The 22,381-nt window shown below is 38.8% G+C and overlaps 3 protein-coding genes across 48 annotated transcripts in view; 2 read left to right on the plus strand and 1 right to left on the minus strand.

Moving 5' to 3' along the window:
- smpd5 (sphingomyelin phosphodiesterase 5) overlaps positions 1–22,381 on the plus strand; it is a 706,732-nt gene that overhangs the window by 528,072 nt on the left and 156,279 nt on the right. The gene's annotated exons all lie outside the window — the stretch shown is intronic.
- The window catches only part of kif13a (kinesin family member 13A), a 118,579-nt gene that overhangs the window by 29,349 nt on the left and 66,849 nt on the right, over positions 1–22,381 (plus strand). For 30 of the 46 annotated variants that reach the window (XR_015512037.1, XM_087287940.1, XM_087287941.1 and 27 more), the window contains one exon: positions 21,173–21,233. Coding sequence is in view for 31 of the 46 variants with exons in the window: in XM_087287901.1 (XP_087144027.1) it covers positions 21,173–21,233 (61 nt within the window). In the remaining 15 variants the exon portion in view is untranslated. Of the gene's footprint in view, positions 1–11,563; positions 11,577–21,172; positions 21,234–22,381 lie in introns of all 46 variants that reach the window. The other 16 variants (XM_087287894.1, XM_087287902.1, XM_087287896.1 and 13 more) reach the window with 1 other exon arrangement.
- LOC103908992 (serine/threonine-protein kinase pim-2-like) overlaps positions 1–22,381 on the minus strand; it is a 202,995-nt gene that overhangs the window by 12,718 nt on the left and 167,896 nt on the right. The gene's annotated exons all lie outside the window — the stretch shown is intronic.

Here is a 22,381-nt window from a genome sequence, read left to right on the forward strand (position 1 = left end):
CTTTTTCGGTTTATTTGGACCCACGAAATGAAGGAAAAACTAGTGGAGGTTTGACAGGACTCAGGAGCAACCGTGTCTGTTTGACGTTTCATACAGAAAGAAATTAGTTTATTATCAACGTTGAGGAGAAATGGCTAATTCCCTTTAAACCCAGGTGAGCAAACATGTACATGTTCTACCCCATTAAAGGCTTCTTTCTCATCATGTAGTTAATAACAAAAGATATACGACGTGTTTTTGGCTGTAAGACGTAGTTTGGATGAAATTGTCGGCGATTCTCCCTATAGTAAAGTCATGCAATGTGAAAGTCCCTGTCGCTGATCCGTCTTGCAGTGTAAACAAAGCAGCGACGAAACGCTAGCCCAGATAGTCATGCAGTGTGAAAACATCTGTGACACGACTACTTTGAAAATCGTGCAGTCTGAACTCAGCATAACTTTAGAGCATAGTGATTGGATATTTACTCGCAGGGAGGAGTTTCCTCATTTCATGGATTTACTGGCACACACAGTCAATTCGGGGAGATATAAAAAGCACATAAATTATTGAAACGCAAAACGGAGAAAACCACAATTCACAAGCGCGTATTGAACCGTGGAGGCTGTACTGTACGGTTCACTATTATATTGAGAACCGTGGCATCCCTAGTTTAAACACAATTGTGTGTCAGCAGCGTATGAATATAACCAGCTTGGGTTGAGTCAACGATTTCATCACCAATGGCCAATAGACATCATGATGCTGAGCTGACCAATGATCCTCCGCCTTGCCCCTCATTGCAGCAGCAACTCGCTCGCAAAAAATACACACACTCAGGCTCTGTTTACATTAATACATCTTAGTTTTAAAATGGCATTTTATAACGAAAATGATCCACGTCCACACTGGTGTTTCACCTAGCATTTCTGAAAAGATCTCTCCATCCATACTATACCGCTGAAAACGCACATCACGTGACCACACAAACACACACACTCTGTCATGCGATGCAGCAAACGTGCGCATCTGAGCTCCAGCAGTCAGCAGGTGCTTAGAGCACAAACCCCAGAGAGCAGTGCACGTTGGACAGTTTATCATATCAAGGTTGTACCGCTGGATCGTGTCTCGCTGTATTTGTTAAATGCAATATTTAATTAATCTTGTCTCTATCTAACGACTCTGCTATCTTTTGAATCTATCAGGTAACGTGTCACAGCATCAGTACACTGCTTCAAACTTTCGCTTTTACGCTTGTACTCATGAGATCGGAAAACTAGTGTAATGATCGCATGCCATCTTTAACAGACTCGGGCAAACTCCGCCTGTCCTTTTACTCCGCCCGAAGCCCCAGCTGGCCCTCTTTGGCCCACAGTATTCGTTGGGCTGAAAAAGGCCGTCCGCTGGCCCAGAGAAAGCCCCGCTTTGGCCCGAACAGGCCCCGGAAGTGACAGTGAAAACGCGACAGGCCTTGGCTCACTCGCTTTAGGCGCGATAGTGGAAACACGGCTATTAGGCCCTGAGGCTAATAATCCAAGAGCACCCCTTTTAATTTTTTCCCCTCACAAATATATATATATATATATATATATATATATATATATATATATATATATATATATATATATATATATAGGAAACCCACACCAACACGGGGAGAACATGCAAACTCCACACAGAAATGACAACTGACCCAGCCGAGACTTCTTGCTGTGAGGCCACAGTGCTAATCACTGCGCCACCGTGTTGCCTTATACTTGTGTAATCAGGGGCGCAACTGCACATTTACTGAGGGGTATGCGAGTTCAAGTTTTGCGCCCCCCCCATATTAATTTCCTCATCAACATGTCGAAGTTCTGAACGCAACTTAAATAATATAAAGAAGTAAAAGTATAATTACATTAACCATGTTAAGTCACAAAGAATTACATCTCATCCCCACCCAAATTTCTTAATTCCATTTTCCTCACCAAATGATTATAGCACCTTGACATGTCTTGTTTTTGTTCTTTTTGTACATTTGTCAAAACAAAATGATAAATATGGGAGTCTTAAAGGGCAAAATAACTTAAAAATGCAATATATAATAACAATATATTATATATATATATATAATAATATATAATAACAATAATATAATAACTTTACACCAATTCATCGTGGCTTTAGCCTATAGAATTATAGTGTTTTTCGCATACTATACAGAATGCAAATATGCGATTTCGGACACAGTTCAGGTGTGGCCGTGCGTCACTGCTCCCTGCCTGGACAAAACCACCTCGTCTGCATTTATGGTAAAAGCCCATGCATTCAGTGACTGAGTGGCGATAATGAATAATTAATGATATGGCGGCCCGTTGCTCCCATAAACATTAGAAGTTGATTAAACGTATGGTAATAATAGTGTGGGTTAATCTTACCAATCCCTTATTATCCAATTTGTCATGGCAGTTTTCATTTTAAGTCATTGTTCTTTTTTTGTTTTCTATTGCGCGCTCCACATCTCTTTCTCTCTATTTTGTACATGTGACTGTAACTGAGCAACGGATCAATTAAATGGTCAACGAAGAGGGAGGGGTGGTATAATTTTTTTATTCAATAAAATACAATTGTATATTTATATAAAATGCAGGATAAACATTTTTAACCAAAAATTTGTATTTATTTTGTTTAATATGTATAATAATATGTAGAATTTCAAAAATAGTTTTGGCACAATGGCGCCCCCCCATGTGTGGCGCCCCTATGCGCCGCATATACTGCATACCCCCTTTTTGCGCCACTGTGTGTAATGTCTGTATTGTGTAGATTGTGTGTGTGTGTGTGTGTGTGTGTGTGTGTGTGTGTGTGTGTGTGTGGTTGAGGAGTGTTGGGTGTGACGCTGTGTGAGTTTTCTGATTGCTGTTTGGGAAGGGCAGGTTTCTTCCTTCCTCATGTGCCTCGTCGTGTCCTCTCTTGCTGGACTTTGTGCTGTTGTGATTGTGAATGAGTGTAGTGAGAGAGAGAGAGCATGTGCTTCAGAGAGACATCATGTGCTCTCCACACTGACTCGGCTTTGGTTTGCTTTATTTCTGTCAGTGAACATCATCTCTGGAGCTGCAGTCAGTGCTGGAGAGCTGAGGTTCAGTTGTGTTACAGCATTAAGAGATGTCTGGGTCTGTTTCCATGGTGACAGACGCTCATCAGTGGATACATTGTAGCGAAAGGCGGAGCTTTAGATCTCTGGGAATGTTTGAATTCCTGCTGTGATTCAGTCAGGCTGGATTTCCTGCAGGTTCAGCGTGTGTGTGTGTGCGTGTGTGTGTGTGTGTGTGTGTGTGTGTGTGTGTGTGTGTGTGTGTGTGCATGCATGCGTGAGTGCGTGACTGCATGTGTTTGAGCAAAAGTTTGTGTGTGTGTCTGTGTGTGTTTGTGCGCGCGTGTATGCGTGAGTGAGTGCGTGCCTGCATGTGTTTATGCAAAAGTTTGAGTGTGTGTGTGCGCGTACATGTGTGAGTGAGTGCGTGACTGCATGTGTTTGTGCAAGAGTGTGTGAGAGTGAATGTGCGTGCATGCTTGAGTGCATCTGTGTGCATGCTTGAGTGCATCTGTTTGTGGATGTGTGTGTGTGTGTGTGTGTGAGTGTTTTGTGCAAAAGTGTGTTTGTGGATGTGTGTGTGTGTGTGTTGTGCAAAAGTGTGTTTGTGGGTGTGTGTGTGTGTGTGTGCATGCATGCGTGAGAGTGTGTGACTGCATGTGTTTGTTCAAAAGTGTGTGTGTGTGTGTGTGTGCGTGGGCGTGCATGCATGAGTGAGTGCGTGACTGCATGTGTTTGTGCAAAAGTGTGTGTGTGTGTGTGTGAGTGTGAATGTGTGTGCATGCGTGAGTGCATGTGTTTGTGTGTGTGTGTGTGAGTGTGTTGTGCAAAAGTGTGTTTGTGGATGTGTGTGTGTGTTGTGCAAAAGTGTGTTTGTGGATGTGTGTGTGTGTGCTCGCGTGTGTGCGTGAGTGAGTGAGTGCGTGCCTGCATGTGTTTATGCAAAAGTTTGAGTGTGTGTGTGCGCGTACATGTGTGAGTGACTGCGTGACTGCATGTGTTTGTGCAAGAGTGTGTGAGAGTGAATGTGTGTGCATGCTTGAGTGCATCTGTTTGTGGATGTGTGTGTGTGTGAGTGTGTTGTGCAAAAGTGTGTTTGTGTTTGTGGGTGTGTGTGTGTGTGTGCATGCGTGAGAGTGTGTGACTGCATGTCTTTGTTCAAAAGTGTGTGTGTGCGTGTGCGTGCGCGTGCGTGCGTGCGCGTGCATGCATGAGTGAGTGCGTGACTGCATGTGTTTGTGCAAAAGTGTGTGTGTAAATGAGCGTGCATGTGTTTGTGCAAAAGTGTGTGTGTGTGAGTGTGAATGTGCGTGCATGCGTGAGTGCATGTGTTTGTGGATGTGTGTGTGTGTGTGAGTGTGTTGTGCAAAAGTGTGTTTGTGGATGTGTGTGTGTGTTGTGCAAAAGTGTGTTTGTGGATGTGTGTGTGTGTTGTGCAAAAGTGTGTTTGTGGATGTGTGTGTGCGCGCGTGTGTGCGCACGTGTATGCGTGAGAGTGCGTGACTGCATGTGTTTATGCAAAAGTTTGTGTGTGTGCGTGTGTGTGTGTGTGTGTGTGTGTGTGTGTGTGTGTGTGCACGTGAGTGCGTGACTGCATGTGTTTGTGCAAAAGTGTGTGTGTGTGAATGTGCGTGCATGCATGAGTGCATGCGTTTGTGCAAAAGTGTGTGTGTGTGAATGTGCGTGCATGCGAGAGTGCATGTGTTTGTGCAAAAGTGTGTTTGTCGATGTGTGTGTGTGTGTGTTGTGCAAAAGTGTGTTTGTGGATGTGTATACGTGTGTGTGTTGTGCAAAAGTGTGTTTGTGGATGTCTGTGTTTGGGTGCATGCATGCGTGAGAGTGTGTGACTGCATGTCTTTGTTCAAAAGTGTGTGTGTGTGCGTGTGCGTGCGCGCGCGTGCATGCATGAGTGAGTGCGTGACTGCATGTGTTTGTGCAAAAGTGTGTGTGTGTGTGAATGAGCGTGCATGTGTTCGTGCAAAAGTGTGTGTGTGTGTGTGTGTGCGTGAGTGGGCTGGCATGCGTGAGTGCATGTGTTTGTGCAAAAGTGTGTGTGTGTGTGTGTGTGTGTGTGTGTGTGTGTGCGTGAATGGGGGTGCATACGTGAGTGCATGTGTTTGTGCAAAAGTGTGTGTGTGTGTGTGTGTTTTAGTACACTGTTTTACATGTGTTCTGATGCCTGTCTGTCTGCCAAACATGCAGCAGTTGTGACTCATGGGTCCTGCGCTCATTGGTCCTAGGTCCTGCTGTGTGTGTGTCATGAGTGAAATGTGTGAGTGTAATGAAGTGTGTGTTGCTCTACAGGAGTGTGAACACTGCAGATGAGAAGTGTAATTTGTTTGTGAGGATAATGAAAGAAGTGAAATGCACTATTAATAATCATGAGGCGTCTAAAATGGGAAAGTGGTGTGTGTGCATGCGCTGTGTGTGTTTGTGTGCGTGTGTGTGTGTGTGTGTGTATATGAGTAATATGATCCCACAGTGTAACAGTAGTATTTGGCTGATCCAGAAACTGCAGTGCGGAGTGTGCTGGACAACTTTGTGTGTGTGTGGCTTCACAGCAAGAAGGTCGCTGGTTCGAGTCCCAGCTGGGTCAGTTGGTGTTTCTGTGTGGAGTTTGCATGTTCTCCCCATGATGGCGTGGGTTTCCTCCGGGTGCTCCGGTTTCCCCCACAGTCCAAAGACATGCGGTACAGGTGAATTGGGTAGGCTAAATTGTCCGTAGTGTATGAGTGTGTGTGAGTGTGTATGGGTGTTTCCCAGCACTGGATTGCAGCTGGATGGACAGCCGCTGTGTAAAACATATGCTGGAATAGTTGGCGGTTCATTCTGCAGTGGTGATGTCTGATAAATAACAGACTAAGCTAAAGGAAATGAATGAATGAAGGTCTTGTTTTTCAGACACACACATAAGCACAATTACTCTCGAGTTTAAGAAACATTTCACTGTTTAGTGAAAATCATCTATAGTTGATCTTTAGCGCTTCATTTTTAGAAATGAAGTCAGATGTGTATGGGAAAGGCATTTGAGGGATTTTTTTTGTGCTTCTGAAGGATCTTGGGAAAACATTTGTGGTGAACTCTGGAGTATTTTAGTCTTTGGTGTTGGTAAAACTAGAGATCTGCTCCAAACCCAGCTGCTGACGTACACTAGATCCGCTCAGAAAACATGAGCTCTTATATGTTTAATGTAATAAATGGAAATAAAAAATGTGTCAGAAAAATCTATAATTTATTCTGTAATATTATTTATTTCTATTTTTTCAGATTAGAAATGTTTTAAAAACAACATATTTTTAAAAATCTTAAATAATTGTCCTTTTAAAATGTATTCAAAAACGTATCTATAACTGTAAAAGTATATACAGTTGAAGTCGTAATTATTAGCCCTCAAGTTTTTTCCCAATTTCTGTTTAACAGAGAGACGATTTCTTCAACACATTTTAAAACATAATAGTTTTAGTAACTCATCTCTAATAACTGATTTATTTTATCTTTGCCATGATGACAGTAAATAATATTAGACTAGATATTCTTCAAGACACTTCTATACAGCTTAAAGTGACATTTAAAGGTTTAATTAGGTTAATTAGATTAACTAGGCAGGTTAGGGTAATTAGGCAAGATATTGTATAATGATGATTTGTTCTGTAGACTATCAAAAATATTGCTTAAAGGGGTTAATAATATTGACCTTAAAATGGCTTTTAAAAATTAAAAGCTGCTTTTATTCTAGCTGAAATAAAACAAATAAGACATTTTTCAGAAGAAAAAATATTATCAGACATACTGTGAAAATTTCCTGAATCTGTTCAACATCATTTGGGAAATATAAAAAATAAATAAAGATAAGGGGGGCTAATAATTCTGATTGCAACTGCAACTGTACATCAAGCATAAATAATATTAAATGAATATGGTTTATAATAAAACAAATATAGTAATAATAATAATAAATGCATTATAAAATGTCTAGAATACAATATGAAATAAATTACAAATACGCAGTGCGCACCATTTCCTTGGTATTTTTTAGCTTTGCTTTTAAACTGTATAACTTTGGTCAGATGTTTTGGGTCTCCTTCCACAAGCTTCTCACAATAGTCTGAAGAAATTTTGGCCCATTCCTCCTGACAGAATTTGTGTAACTGAGTCAGATTTGTAGGCTGTCTTGCTCACACAAGCTTTTTCAACTCTGCCCACACATTTTCTATAGGATTGAGTTCAGGGCTTTGTGATGGCCACTCCAAAACATTCACTCTGTTGTCCTTTAAAGCACATTTGAACTCATTTGGCAGTATGCTTAGGGTCATGGTCTGTTTGGAAGAGCCAATTGTGGCCAAGTTGTAATGTCCTGGCTGATGTGTTGAGATGTTGCTTCAGTATTCCTCCATAATGTTCTTTCTTCATGATGCCATCTATGCTGTGAAGTGGACCAGTCCCTCCTGCAGAAAAACAGCCCCACAACATGATGCTGCCGCCCCCATACTTCACAGTTGGGATGGTGTTTCTAGGCTTGTAAGCTTTCCCCTTTGTCCTCCAAATGTAACACTGCTCATTATGGCCAAACAGTTCAATCTTAGCTCCATCAGAGCAGAGGACATCTTTCCAAACATTACTCTTTTCCCAGTGTCATTTAGCTAATTGTAATCTGGCTTTGTTGTTGATTCTGGCTTGTTGATTTTCCCATGTTGTCACACAAGGAAGCAGTGTGTTTGAGCTTTTCCTTCAATACTATTCTACAGTTGTGCCTCACATTAACTCAAATGTCGTCAATTAGCCAATCAGAAACTTCCAAAACCTTGACATCATCATCTGAGCTTTCCCAGAGGCAGAATAATCTTATTGTGTGTAAACTTGACTTTCAAGAAGAGTTATAACCATTTCTCAAACAATCTCTCCCTCATTATTCTGCTATTAAGCATAACAGAAACACATTTGATCATCCTCACTTACCTAAAAGAGGAAAGGTTTAGTCACATTAACATCTGACTATATTTAAAATGGTTATGTGCCTTTTTATACAGTGTATGTACACTTCTGCTTTCAACCAGAGAACAATTTAACCTACTAAACCAATGTAGGATACAGCACCTTTAATGTATTTTAAAAATCTCAGTTAAACAGCTCCTGGGAAATATTTGAGAGAATTAAAACTTCACAGGAGGGCTAATAATAATGTTCATCTTGATCTGTGTGTGTTTGCAGTGTTTTTGTGGTATTTCCGGACTGATGAAGCTGTGAATGGGCTGATAATGCGGAGCTGTGTGTCTAAATGTACTGAGTAAACGTGTGGATTTTACACATGAGTTCAGCGCCGGGTTACGACACACTAAAACTCTTTCACATGCAGGAGGGACAAAAGCATTCATGCCACTGCGTCTAATGCAGGATTCATCTCTACAGATAACGAGACAAATGAAAGAAAGCATCGTCTGTTGCAATACTACTTCATTAATACTAATACTAGCGATTCAAAGCATCGATCACCTTAGAAGCGTTTCGAGACCTGGTGAATCTCCATTTGGCTGCCAAGGTTGGAAAATCTCGTTTCATATGGCCTAGTGCAGTGGTTCCCAACCTTTTTCTTTGGGGCCCCCCCCATAAACATATACAAACATTGGAGCCCCCCCACCAGATAAATACACACGCACGCACACACATATGTACTGTGTATATATATATATATATATATATATATATATATATATATATATATATATATATATATGTGTGTGTGTGTGTGTGTGTGTGTGTGTGTGTGTGTGTGTGTGTGTGTGTGTTTGTGTAATATTAATATATAGTAATATGTATAGAAAATATTAATTAATCAGTTTTATCTTGTCTTGACCTTCAATAAAACCAATATTTAGGTAGGCTTTGTCATACTGTCTAATCTTTTTCTTCGCCTCTGAAGAATCACTGCATTTACGTTTGTCTGCCATTTTTGTTTTTGTTTTGTTTTGCCTTTACGACGCTTTGACAAACAGATTGCGCGAGTGAGCAAAATTTAAATAATTATTTAAAGTTATTTATTTTAATTATTTTCACTATTATGTTGAAATATTAAGCATGTGTTTAGATTTTTTTTTGGTACTTAAAAATACATATATAATAGTAGGGCTGCTCGATTTTGGGAAAAATCATAATCACGATTATTTTGGTCATAATTGTAATCACGATTATTCAAAACCATTGCCAGTTAAAGTCAAAATTATTAGCGCTCCTGAGATTTTTTTTTTTAATATAAATATTTCCCAAATTATGTTTAACAGAGCAAGGAATTTTAACAGTATTTCCTATAATATTTTTTCTTCTATTTGTTTTATTTTAGCTAGAATAAAGACAGTTTAAAGGTCAATATTATTAGCCCCCTTAAGCAAGATATATTTTTGATTGTCTAATAAACTACGGTTATAATGACTTGCCTTATTACTCTAATTAAGCCTTTGAACTGCACTTTAATCTGAATGCTTGTATTTTGAAAAATATCTAGTAAAATATTATGTGCTGTCATTATAGCAAAGAAATCAGTAATTAGAAATAAGATATCAAAACTATTATGTTCAGAAATAAGTTAATAAAATATTCTTACCATGAAACAGAAATTGGGCAGGAAAAGGTTTGTTAATATTCAAGAGGGCTAATAATTCTGACTTCAACTGTATATATAGTTATTTTCCATTTGACCATTAAAGCGCTCACGTTAAGATGACTTTAGATGTCTGCGCTCCTCTGCTCGTCTCAGTGTGTGAATGAGAGTGAATGCTGACCGGCCGCATGCTTCTGACTGCTTGATCGTGCTGCACACACACATAAGCTCTTTCGCACTTTTAAGAGCAACACGTGTACAACTGGAACGTGGCAAAATATGATGCAATAATCATTTGTCTCGATTAATGCTTTTTTATAATCGTTTGAAACCGAAATCTAAATCGGATTTTCGATTAATTGCAAAGCCCTTTATAATAGTGGACCATTTTTATGCCTTTTTCTACCTCAATACTTATCCTCTCCCGCGCCCCCCCTGTGAACTCTGGCGCACCCTTAGGGGGGCGCGGACCCCAGGTTAGGAACCACTGGCCTAGTGGACTGTGCGTGTGCACGATGTTACTATGCTTCAAATGACTTTTTGGGTTCGAATCCCAACTTAATACTCCGAAATCATGGTTTTATTTGTTTTTATCATGTTTCTGTTTTGTGTAGCCTAAATAGGATACAGCTGCAGTTACGCCCTCAATTTAGCATCATTTTTGTAACACTGTAAAACAATAATTAATATTTTTACAGTACTCTGATAGTTTGGTTTAGGGTTTGGGTAGACGTTAATAGAATACAATAAATGGGAAATTTAATGAATAATATAAATAATTCTTGATAACTTCAGGCCACAGTTTCCGATCTAGCAACAACCCTGTTTTAAGACCAAAACAAGACATATTTATTCACAAATTGTTTATTGGATATCAGACCAATGTTGAAACAAAACAATACAAGAGCAAAGCATTACCAACTGGTATTAAAGCATTTCAAAATAGCGGTATTAGCCTGGATTCGAACCCACTATCCCCGGGCGCTAGTCAGACACCTTAACCACTCTGCTGAACTGTTCTGTGCTGCAGCTGTTTCAGTGCAATACATAAAAATGACCACTAGGTGTCACTGTAGAGTGGGATTTCGAAACGTTTCGAAGCTTCGACACATTTGCTTCGACTGTTTCAGTGTTTCATGAAGCCTCGCTTTGCCCACCACTACTGATTTGGACTCTATAATATCTGTTTTATAACTTTAAACTATCAACAACCACCACTGAGCTATATTCTAGCGATCATTCTTCCTGCTCCGTCGTGGATTTCAGCATAGTCTATTTCACGTGAGATGGTGAGAGTGAGTGGAAGAAACCAATTCGCCGGGGGAATATTTTCTACAGAAATAATTTATGGTTTCTTATGTGGCCCGGTACCAATTGTTCCACGGACCTGTACCGGTCCACGACCCGGTGGTTGGGGACCACCGCTTTAAGTTATTCAAGGTGTTTTTTGTCACGCGTTTAGTCTGCATTATTGCATTCAGTGTAAACCTGCACAACTGATCACTGAAAGATCCGGATCTCAATTCAGTTGGCATTTCTGTGTGGAGTTTGCATGTTTTCCCCTTGTTGGCATGGGTTTCCTTCAAGTGCTCCAGTTTCCCCCAATCTCCAAACCCATATGCTATAGGGGATTTGATGAACTAAATTGGCTGTAGTGTACGAGTGTTAATGAGAGTGTGTGGGTGTTTCCCAGTGTTGGATTGCAGCTGGAAGGGCATTCGATGTGTAAACATATGCTGGTGGTAAGTTGGTGGTTCATTCCGCTGTGGCGATCCCAGATAAATAAAGGGACTAAGCGGAAAAGAGCCTGTAGCACTGTGTTTTCATGTAAAGCGTGTGATGAGTGTGAGGATGCTGACCGACTCTTCTCTTCTCTTCTTTTGTCTTATGTTTGCTGCTGTCGTCTGTTTCACTCTCAGGAAACAACCAAAGGTAAGACATGTTTCACTCATATTTACCTTAGAGCGCAGTATTACTCGCCCTCCTGTGAGATTTGTATTGTGCGTGATTCATGCTCAGCAGGCACAGGATGTCAACATGACGTCAGATTGATGTTGTACACCAATGTCATAGGGACGTTGCAGTTTGTTTGTAAATGAAAATTGTGTTGATGTCAGAACTCAACGTCAATGTCAAACCTAAAATCAACCAAATATCAACATCTAATGATGTTACAGCTTGATGTTGTGTGGACGTTACCACTATAACGTCGATCAGACGTTGGATTTTGGTTGCCATACCTGACGAATAAATGTCAGCATTTGACATCCAGTAGGGATTATAGATTTTGGTTGCACGATTATAGTCTGAGGATTAATCACAGTTTCACGGTTATTATGTATTCATTCATTTGATTTCAGAACACTACTAGTTTAGAAAAATCACATGAAAACTCCTTATATTGTAGTGTTCTTTAACACTTTGTATTTTAAAGTGCTCAGTAACCAGTTAATACAGCACAAAACAATAAACAAACAATGGACAATTTCTCTTTGGATTTAAAAATGAGTAAAAAAAATATGTTTTTTTGGCATTTAAGTGAGGTTTATTTATAAAGTAATTTCGAGGATCACGTGCTCCTGATTGATTGCAGCTGGCCTGCATTATTCAATTTATAATTCACTAGGGATGTAATGATTTATCGTTGTACGATTTATTGCGATGCAAAAATGTCTCGATATGCATCGTGGCGTTATGACGATTTGATTACGATATGACGTCCGTTTTCTCTTATTAGTTGAGCTGTTTGCACGTGAGCTACGTTCCACCTGCTGTCGCACGTGAGTTCAGATTGCAGCAGCAGTAATGTTAGCAGACCAAGATGAGTGGAGTTGAAATAGAGGATGGCCCATCCTCTCAAAAGCAGACGTCTGGCAACATTTCGGTTGTACAGTCATTGCTTTAGACTCGTCTGCTTTTTGACACGCATACTGGGTCAAACATCCTAAGTTTTAAAGTCTTCACAGTGATTTACATACTTTGCACAGCGACATGGATACCTCCTAATGGTGTTGAAAGAGTCACATACTGTATTTATAAGGCACAATTCACCCTAAAATATCCTTCTGTCTTCATATAATGATGAATAAATCACACATGACGTGAGCTGTTACTACAGAGGGCGGACTTTGATAGACGCGCGCGTATGGCAAGCCGTTTTAGCATTTAAACCTTTGATCTGACTATCCATAAATATAATTAGAGATATCTCTAAATGAATTTAATTAAATATGAATTAAATATATTTATGGATAGTCAGAACAAAGGTTTAAATGCTAAAACGGCTTGCCATACGCGCGCGTCTGCTTCAGTGAACAGAACCTGCAGGTTGTGACTAATAAAGTAGTAAACAACATTCAGTTTGTGGAACAGAGTGATCTTTCAGGAGCTGCGTGGGAAGTATGAACAGCACTTAGCAGTGGAAATGAAACCGAAAACGTACACATTATTTAAACAATCATATCGCATTTTAGAGTTATGAATACGACGAGCATGAACCCTTTTGAGTACAGAGGTACACAAAAATGCACGTCAACATGATACACTTGATAGCGCCGACATCAGCGACGCCGAAGAAATAGTAAACCTGCCTAAACTGCTGAAAAGAGCCACGACTGTCCTGTGTAATGAAAAGACGGCCACCCTGTCACTCATCATGCCCAACATGAAGACAGTCATTCATAAAAACCTCTCAGACAGATACACATCAGTTCAGGATTATCTTATAGAACTGCTGATTACCTGAAAATGTGGATTTTTTCTGCACACACAAAAAACGCAAGTGACCAAGCAAAGCCGTAAGCTCTTACTGTTAAATTCAATTGATGAAAAAAAAAGCTTATTTTTTTGCACCTTTACTTAAATTGTTCCTTAATTTTGTCTCTGTCATTTCAATAATATTTTTTAAGAAGTTTTTAAATTGTTTTATTTTCCAGAGACAGGCCTGTTTAATTTATTTTCTAAAAGAAGGTTCAGTTTAACAAGTTGAAACAAAAGAAATATAAAATAGTTTACTTGGTAAAATTTGCATTTCAGTTAAATTTTCAATTTTTATTCTAAATATCGTGATACATATCGAATCGTGAACATTATATCGTGATACACATCGTATCGTGAGCTGAGTGTATCGTTACACCTCTATAATTCACCAATCAGATGATTTCTCAGCCACTATAAATACCCTAAGCTCTATATGACAGCTGTCTTCGTTTTGAAGAATCCCCCCTTCCACCCCTACTCCTCCCCCTTTTCTAGATGGGTGGCACGGTGGCCCAGTGGTTAGCACTGTTAGCCTCACAGCAAGAACATCACTGGTTCTAATCCTTACCAAGCCAGCTGATGTTTCTGTGCGGAGTTAACACGTTCTCCTCGTGCTCACGTGGGTTTCCCCCGGGTTTTCCTCGGTTTCCTGTCTAAAAACATGCAACTTCAGCTAATTGACTTAATTGGCATTGTTTATTTCCCTCATTTAAAATATAAAAGAAATATTTTTCTGAGCCCAAAACTCTGTGGTTAGTTGTTTTGGAAAATATAAACAGATGTGTCTCAATATAATGTTGACGTATACTTTCTATGTGAATTTACGTTTTGAGTTTTCACTGCATATGTCACATCTATAACACTGGAATTGCTTATATGTTTGGGAACTCAAAATTTAAAAAAGAAAAACAAGAAAAGAAAGGCATCATTAGTTAAACAAATTCACAAATCTGTGCATTTTCTGTGATACGACACCATTATTATTTCTTTGTCATATTATGATTATTGAAATATACTGCAAATACCTTTTAAAAAATGTTAAAAGAAAGCAGAAAACCAAATGAGCTGTGATTAAAAACAGACAGAAAGAGACGCATATGGTGGATCACAGCACATTTGGGTCAGTGTGATTTCACAGATGAGAGAGTCTGTCTGTCTGTCGCGCTCATAAAACACACAAAGGACACTCGGCCTTTAATGAAATCAACCTTTTTTCGTCTTATTTGTTTGTAAAAATGCTGAAACAAGATTGTTTTAAAGACATTAGCACTTGCATATTTGAATATGTGTGGATTTAATCTAATTCTGGTGGATTTTCATGCATGTTTGTTGTGTGTGTGTGTGTGTGTGTGTGTGTGTGTGTGTGTGTGTGTGTGTGTGTGTGTGTGTGTGTGTGTGTGTGTGTGTGTGTATATATATATATATATATATATATATATATATATATATATATATATATATATATATATATATATATATATATATATATATATGTATGTATGTATGTGTGTATGTGTGTATGTGTATGTATATATACACACATACATACATATATATATATATATATATATATATATATATAAATTAATTATTTGGTTATGCGTTTCAGTCATTTTTATTCATTATAATTAACTTTTTATTCATTCATTTTATTCATTCTTTTTTTATTTATAGTATTTAATTTATTAATTTAATACATTGTTAAACCACTTAATGTAAAATATATATATTTAGATTTCGGGCGACACAGTTGCTAGAAGGTTGTTTGAGTTGGTGTTTCTGTGTGGAGTTGGAATGTTCTTCCCATGTTGGTGTGAGTTTCCTTCGGGTGCTCCGGTTTTCCTCCACAGTCCAAACCCATGCGCTATAGGGGAATTGATGAACTAAATTGGCCATGCTGTATGAGTGTGTGTGAATGCAAGAGTGTGTGGGTGTTTTCCAGTACTGGGTTGCAGTTGGAAAGGCATCCGCTTTGTCACTTTAGCTGTATAGAAGTGTCTTGAAGAATATCTAGTCTAATATTAATTACTTCCATCATGGCAAAGATAAAATAAATCAGTTATTAGAGACGAGTTATTAAACTATTATGATTAGAAATGTGCTGAAACAATCTGCTCTCTGATAGACAGAAATTGGTGAAAAACAAAACGGGGGCTTCAGCTGTACCTACTAAAAGACAGAGAATTTTGCTTTACAAACTGTATTGTAAATATATCAAACTAACACTTATATTAGTCAATAATACTACTGAAAATAATAAAAAATTATTTAAAATATAAATAATTACATATAAAAAAATACATAATAACTAACAGGTCCTTGTTGTAATTATCACCCATTTAAATATCATGTGCCACTTTCATTCTCAGTGAAATGTATCTTGTGTTAAGGACATACAGTGCTCAGCATAAATGATTTTTTCCATTTCTCAGTCATATATTTTGGTGCATTTGAACAAAACAGATTTACTAAACAGATATATTTATTTAAGTAATATTTTAGTCACCAAGCATATTTAGAAATTGAAAGATTATACAAATAAATTCCAGCAAATTATCGTTACAACCAATTCAAGCAACAACAAAAATTACTACCAAAAAAATTTCAACCATTTTTTATTTGACATTTTTTTGTTTCTCTTTGTTTTGATTTTTCCTCCTTTTAAAATGTGGATTAATTTTCCCATGACATACAATTGAAGTCAGAATTGTTGCCCCCCCCTGAATTATTAGCCCCATGTTTATTTTTTTCCTAATTTCTGTTCACAGAGAGCAACACATTTCTGCACAAAATAGTTTTAATAACTCATTTCTAATAGCTGATTTATTTTATCTTTGCCATGATGACAGTAAATAATATTAGACTAGATATTCTTTAAGACACTAGTATTCAGTTTAACGTGTCATTTAAAGGCTTAAATAGGTTAATTATGTTAACTAGGCAGGTTAGTGTAATTAGGTGAGTTATTGTATAATGAAGGTTGGTTCTGCAGACTATCGAAAAAATATATAGCTTAAAGGGGCTAATAATATTGCCCTTAAAATTGTGTTTAAAATATTAAGAACTGCTTTTGTTCTAGCCGAAATTTAACAAAACACTTTCTCCAGAAGAAAAAATATTATCAGACATACTGTGAAAATTTCCTTGCCCTGTTAAATATCATTTGGAAAATATTTGAAAAAGAAAAAAAATTCAAAGGGGGCAAAAATAATTCTGACTTTTAACTGTATAAATTTGGGTTTACTAATTTTGGACCATTATCAAATCAGGCCTGTATTTGTCACATACACTTTCTTATGGTGAAATTGAATCCCCCCTCTGACCGATTGCAAGTTATTTTGTTAGATGAGCTCCAGATTTGGCTTCAGTATCGACTAATCTAATGTATAAACACAGATATAATATTGTAAAGCATCCTATGGAAAATATTAATGATTTTGTCAATAATTTAACCAAAATTGATTTGAAATAACCCAGAATTTAACCCCGAAAATAACATCAAACCCGGCCCAAATGAAGCAAAAAAAAAAAAAAAAAAGGATTGCAAGATTGTAATCTACCTTTAACTTTCCCCAACTCTGGTCTATTAAATAATGAGGGCAAACCAACATCATGAATATACATTTGTCAGACATAAAAATCAAAAGGAATGAACCAAATGTAGAAACTCCCAATAAAAGAGCACGATATAAACATCCTGAAATGGATTAAACACGAGGAAAAACCAAACAAAACCACGAAGGGGATTTCCATGCTTACATTCAAAAAACACTGGGCTGTTTAACACAATGCTGGGTCAAATATGGACAAACCCAAATGTAGTGTTTCAAAATTGTAATTTGAGTTTAATAAATTGGCTCAATGTTGGGTCAAATTTGGAAAAACAAAAACAATTGTAGTGTTAAAATAATGTAAATGTACTAAAAACTTAACCCAGAGTAGAGTCAAATATAGACAGAAAAGTGTCATTTAAATAATTCAATATATCAACTCAACGTCTGATTTAAAGAGGACAAACCCAACCGTTGAGCACTGTATAGATATTTTATGAAACAATTCTCCAGTGTTGAAACTCTGAATCCTCAAGGATCCGCCGGTCGCTACGGAAACGCAGATCTCCAAAGCAGGAATTTATTCCTCCGTCTGCAGATTTATGTATCTAATTAACAGTGTCTTCACAAAGACGGTTGCTGTAGACGAAGAGCGCAAGAATGTCTCACAGGAGCCTCTTTAACAGCTCCAGACGCTCTTTTTCCAGCCTGATTGCTTCAAGTTTAAGTTTGATTCCTGTTAATAAAGATTTATAAATGTTATTACAAATAAGAACACAAATATCCTTTTTAAGAGGAGCTCTTATACCCCATTTACAAGCTTTAATATATAAGTATCTGATGTTCCTAGAGTGTGTGTGTGTGTGTGTGAAGTTTCAGCTTTAAATAGCACACAAATAATGTTTCTGTGCCCGATGATGGGGTTGTTGTGGTCCTAATCTCCGACCACCACCCGTTTCACAATGCACTGGCTCCTTACAGCTCCCCCTGCTGGTGGTTTTGTTCACTAGTGAGGCAAGGATGAGATTGACAGGCAGATTGGTGCAGCGGTAATGTGTGTGTGTGTGTGTGTGTTTATACAGACAGCGTGATATAGGCTGTCTGGACTCTGTATAGCTGGGTGGTTTTTGGTTTTGTTCTCCCCCCTGCCTATTAGCGGGTACGGGTGCGGCGGGTAGAAAACGAAGTGAGTCGGGCAGCGAGACAACGAATGCTGAACACAAGCGGTTCGGAATAAAACCTGGCGGATGCGTGCGGGAGTGGGATTCAAAATTTAGTCTCGCGCAGATCTCTACTTGGGAACACCTCGGGGGAACTGGAGGACATGTCTGGAGAAGACTGCTGCCCCTGCGACCTGGCCCCGGATAAGCAGATGAAAATGAGAGATGAGATGAGACCGATAATGTTTTCTAACTCTGTGAAACTGACCCTTATAGGCTGTGATCCTAATTGTGGTGTTTTGGTGACTGTCGCTTTAAATTTAAATGAGATTGCGCTCTTTTCAAAATGAATGATATTTGGGATAAAAAAACGACATCTTAACTCTGTCTTTCGTGAAATGGAGTTGCTGTTTAATGTATAGTAAATCAGACTCATTCAAAGTAGCGTCGCTGCGCATAACAACGTTATGCATGAATGCTTCACTTCCGACTGTACAGTGTGTTTTCTTTTTCCTATAATGCACAGAGTTTTGAGGTAAGAGATGTTTTCATTTGCCATCCACTGACAGTCAGACAGCCTCATCCAGTTCATCAAACTCCGTCTTTTAAAACTGAAATCGGAAGAGGAATAAAACAGTCTCCTCATAAAGCCGGTGTATCAGCGCTCTGCTACACTGAACACATATGATTCGATTCACGCTTCTGATTGGTTCTAGGGATATAGCGGCGTTTGCTGTCAAAGGCAGGTGGTGTTTACAAACTGTTATTTCTGAATTAGGGCTGCTCGATTTTGGGAAAAATCATAATCACGATTATTTTGGTCATAAATGTAATCACGATTATTCAAAACGATTAATGTTGAAGTCAAAGTTATTAGCGCTCCTGAGAATTTTTTTTTTTAAATAAATGTTTCCCAAATCATGTTTAACAGAGCAAGCAATTTAAACAGTATTTCCTATAATATTTGTTCTTCTGGAGAAAGGCTGATTTGTTTTATTTCAGCTAGAATAAAAGCAGGTTTAAATATTTTGAAAGCCATTTAAGGTCAATATTATTAGCCCCCTTAAGCTATATATTTTTGATTGTCTGCAGAAGAAACTACTGTTAAACAATGACTTGCCTAATTAATCTAATTAAGCCTTTGAATTGCACTTTAATCTGAATGCTTGTATTTTGAAAACTATCTAGTAAAATATAATGGACTGTCATCATAGCAAAGATAAAAGAAATCAGTCATTAGAAATGAGATATTAAACCTATTGTGTTCGGAAATGAGTTGAAATAAAAACTTCTTAACATGACAGAAATTGGGGGAAAAGGGTTGCTAATATTCAGGAGGGCAGATAATTCTGACTTCAGCTGTGTATATACAGTTATTTTCCACCCTGCAAAGGAAAGAGAAATAAATACAATAGAATAAAAATATAAAACAAACTGTGCTTGAAGCATCTTCACTTTAAGAAAAACACTTCAGCTACAAAAGTCCTTTAGTCTAGAGCAGTGAGGGATTTTCTCCTTGTTGTTTATTAATGATAAAAACAGGCGGCAGCAGGAATTGCGCGCTGTCACTTTAATGGTTTCTCTTTCACGTTTCTTTTGATTCTCAACTCGTTTGTTTATTACACAAAGTGAAGTTTATTTATAAACAAATTTCCAGAGGATCACGTGCTTATGATTGAGCTGTTCCAACTTTAGCTAATGACTAATTATCCTATCAGACGATCCTTAACTCACTATAAATAACCAGACTTTTCTCATCTCAATATCTTCGTCTTGAAGAAACCCCCGCACCCAACCCTACTTTCCCTCCTTTCAAACGGGCGTCACAGTGGCCAGCGATTAGCGCTGTTGCCTCACTGCAAAAACGCCCCTGGTGTAATTCCTTTCCAAACCTGACGGAGTTTGCTTTGGAAGTTCGGAGTGTGTGGAGTTTGCTCGTTCTCCCCATGGTCGCGTGGGTTTTCCCCGGGTCCTCCGGTTTCCTCCCACAGTTCAAAAACAAGCACCCTAAAGAATTAATCCAAAATACTTTAGCTAAACTCTGAGTACCCCTTCTCAGCATCCATATCTGACACTTAGCTACAACAAGCAAGAGGGGGAGTCATCGAGATCTACCTGAGCTCAAACTCCCCTCTCGCCTTGCAACGGGAGGGAGCCCAGGGCTCGAGGATCTTATAAGCTCAGGGCTCTCTCCCGGGACAGCACGCCAAACTAGCTTTATTATCAATCATCATAATATGAATAATCTCTAAACACCGCATTTTTACACATATTTGACCATTAAAGCGCTCACATTAAGATGACTTTAGGTCTGCGATCTGCTCGGATAAAAAAATCGGATTTTTGATGAATTGCACAGCCCTATTCTGAATGCTCTGACGCTGGGATTGAGAAGATTTGAAGCAAATCTATCTGTTGATGGTGTACTACAACCCTAAAGCGTTCACTCGTGGCATTAGCTCATTTTTGGTGGAAGTGGCGTTTAGCGGCTTTTTCATCTGAACATATTCACATATATTCAAATATAATCTATTCAGTATTATAATCCAATGGTGTTTTGTTTGAGATATGTTGAGGCCAGAAATGTAAGACTGTGAGATGATCAACTTTAATGAGCGAACGCGCCATTAAACACCATCAGTAAACTGCTGAAGGAAACTCTGACCACAGAAAGAGAATCTGTTGTTGAACTGGTGTGTGTGTGTGTGTGTGTGTGTGTGTGTGTGTGTGTGTGTGTGAGATAGCTCTGATGAGACTGTGAGAGCAGCTGCTGTTTCTCATTCACATTCAGACGGAGTGTGTGAGACAAGCAGCGTCATGTTTTTTCTCTCTCTCTTTCTGTGTGTGTGTGTGTGTGTGTGTGTGTGTGTGTGTGTGTGTGTGTGTGTGTGTGGTATAAAGCGGATGAAGTCGTCTTTTGTCTGGCTGTGTCTGTGTGGGAGAGAAAGAGAGAGAGAGAGAGAGAGAGTGTGTGTGTAGTTGTGGATGAGTGTGTGTGTGTGTGTGTGCGTGCGCTGAGCATGTGCTGACCTGTTTCTGTGTGTGTGTGTGTGTGCAGGTGTTTGCCTTTGACCACTGTTTCTGGTCCATGGACGAGTCCAACATCCCAAAATATGCTGGTGAGTCTCTTAGAGGATCATGACTCCCTCACACACACACACACACACAGATAAACGCACACTCATACACAAAACAAGCACACACAGATATAGGTATGCACACACAATTATACGCTGGTAAGTATCTCACTGATCTTGAGGATCATGGGTCACACACACACACACAAACACACACACACACAAACACACACACACACACACACACACACAGATAAACGCACACTCACACACAAAACAAACACACACAGATATAGGTTTGCACACACACACACACACACACAATTATACGCTAGTAAGTATCTCACTGATCTTGAGGATCATGGGTCACACACACACACACACAAACACACACACACACAAACACACACACACACACACACACACACAGATAAACGCACACTCACACACAAAACAAACACACACAGATATAGGTTTGCACACACACACACACACACACACACACACACACACACACAATTATACGCTAGTAAGTATCTCACTGATCTTGAGGATCATGGGTCACACACACACAAACACACACACACACACACACACACACACACACACACACACACAGATAAACGCACACTCACACACAAAACAAACACACACAGATATAGGTTTGCACACACACACACACACACACACACACACAATTATACGCTAGTAAGTATCTCACTGATCTTGAGGATCATGGGTCACACACACACAAACACACACACACACACACACACACACACACACACACAGATAAACGCACACTCACACACAAAACAAACACACACAGATATAGGTTTGCACACACACACACACACACACACAATTATACGCTAGTAAGTATCTCACTGATCTTGAGGATCATGGGTCACACACACACAAACACACACACACACACACACACACACACACACACAGATAAACGCACACTCACACACAAAACAAACACACACAGATATAGGTTTGCACACACACACACACACACACACAATTATACGCTAGTAAGTATCTCACTGATCTTGAGGATCATGGGTCACACACACACAAACACACACACACACACACACACACACACAGATAAACGCACACTCACACACAAAACAAACACACACAGATATAGGTTTGCACACACGCACACACACACACACACA

This window comes from Danio rerio, chromosome 16 (assembly GCF_052040795.2).
Source record: "Danio rerio strain M-AB ecotype USA chromosome 16, GRCz13ab, whole genome shotgun sequence".
NCBI lineage: Eukaryota > Metazoa > Chordata > Actinopteri > Cypriniformes > Danionidae > Danio > Danio rerio.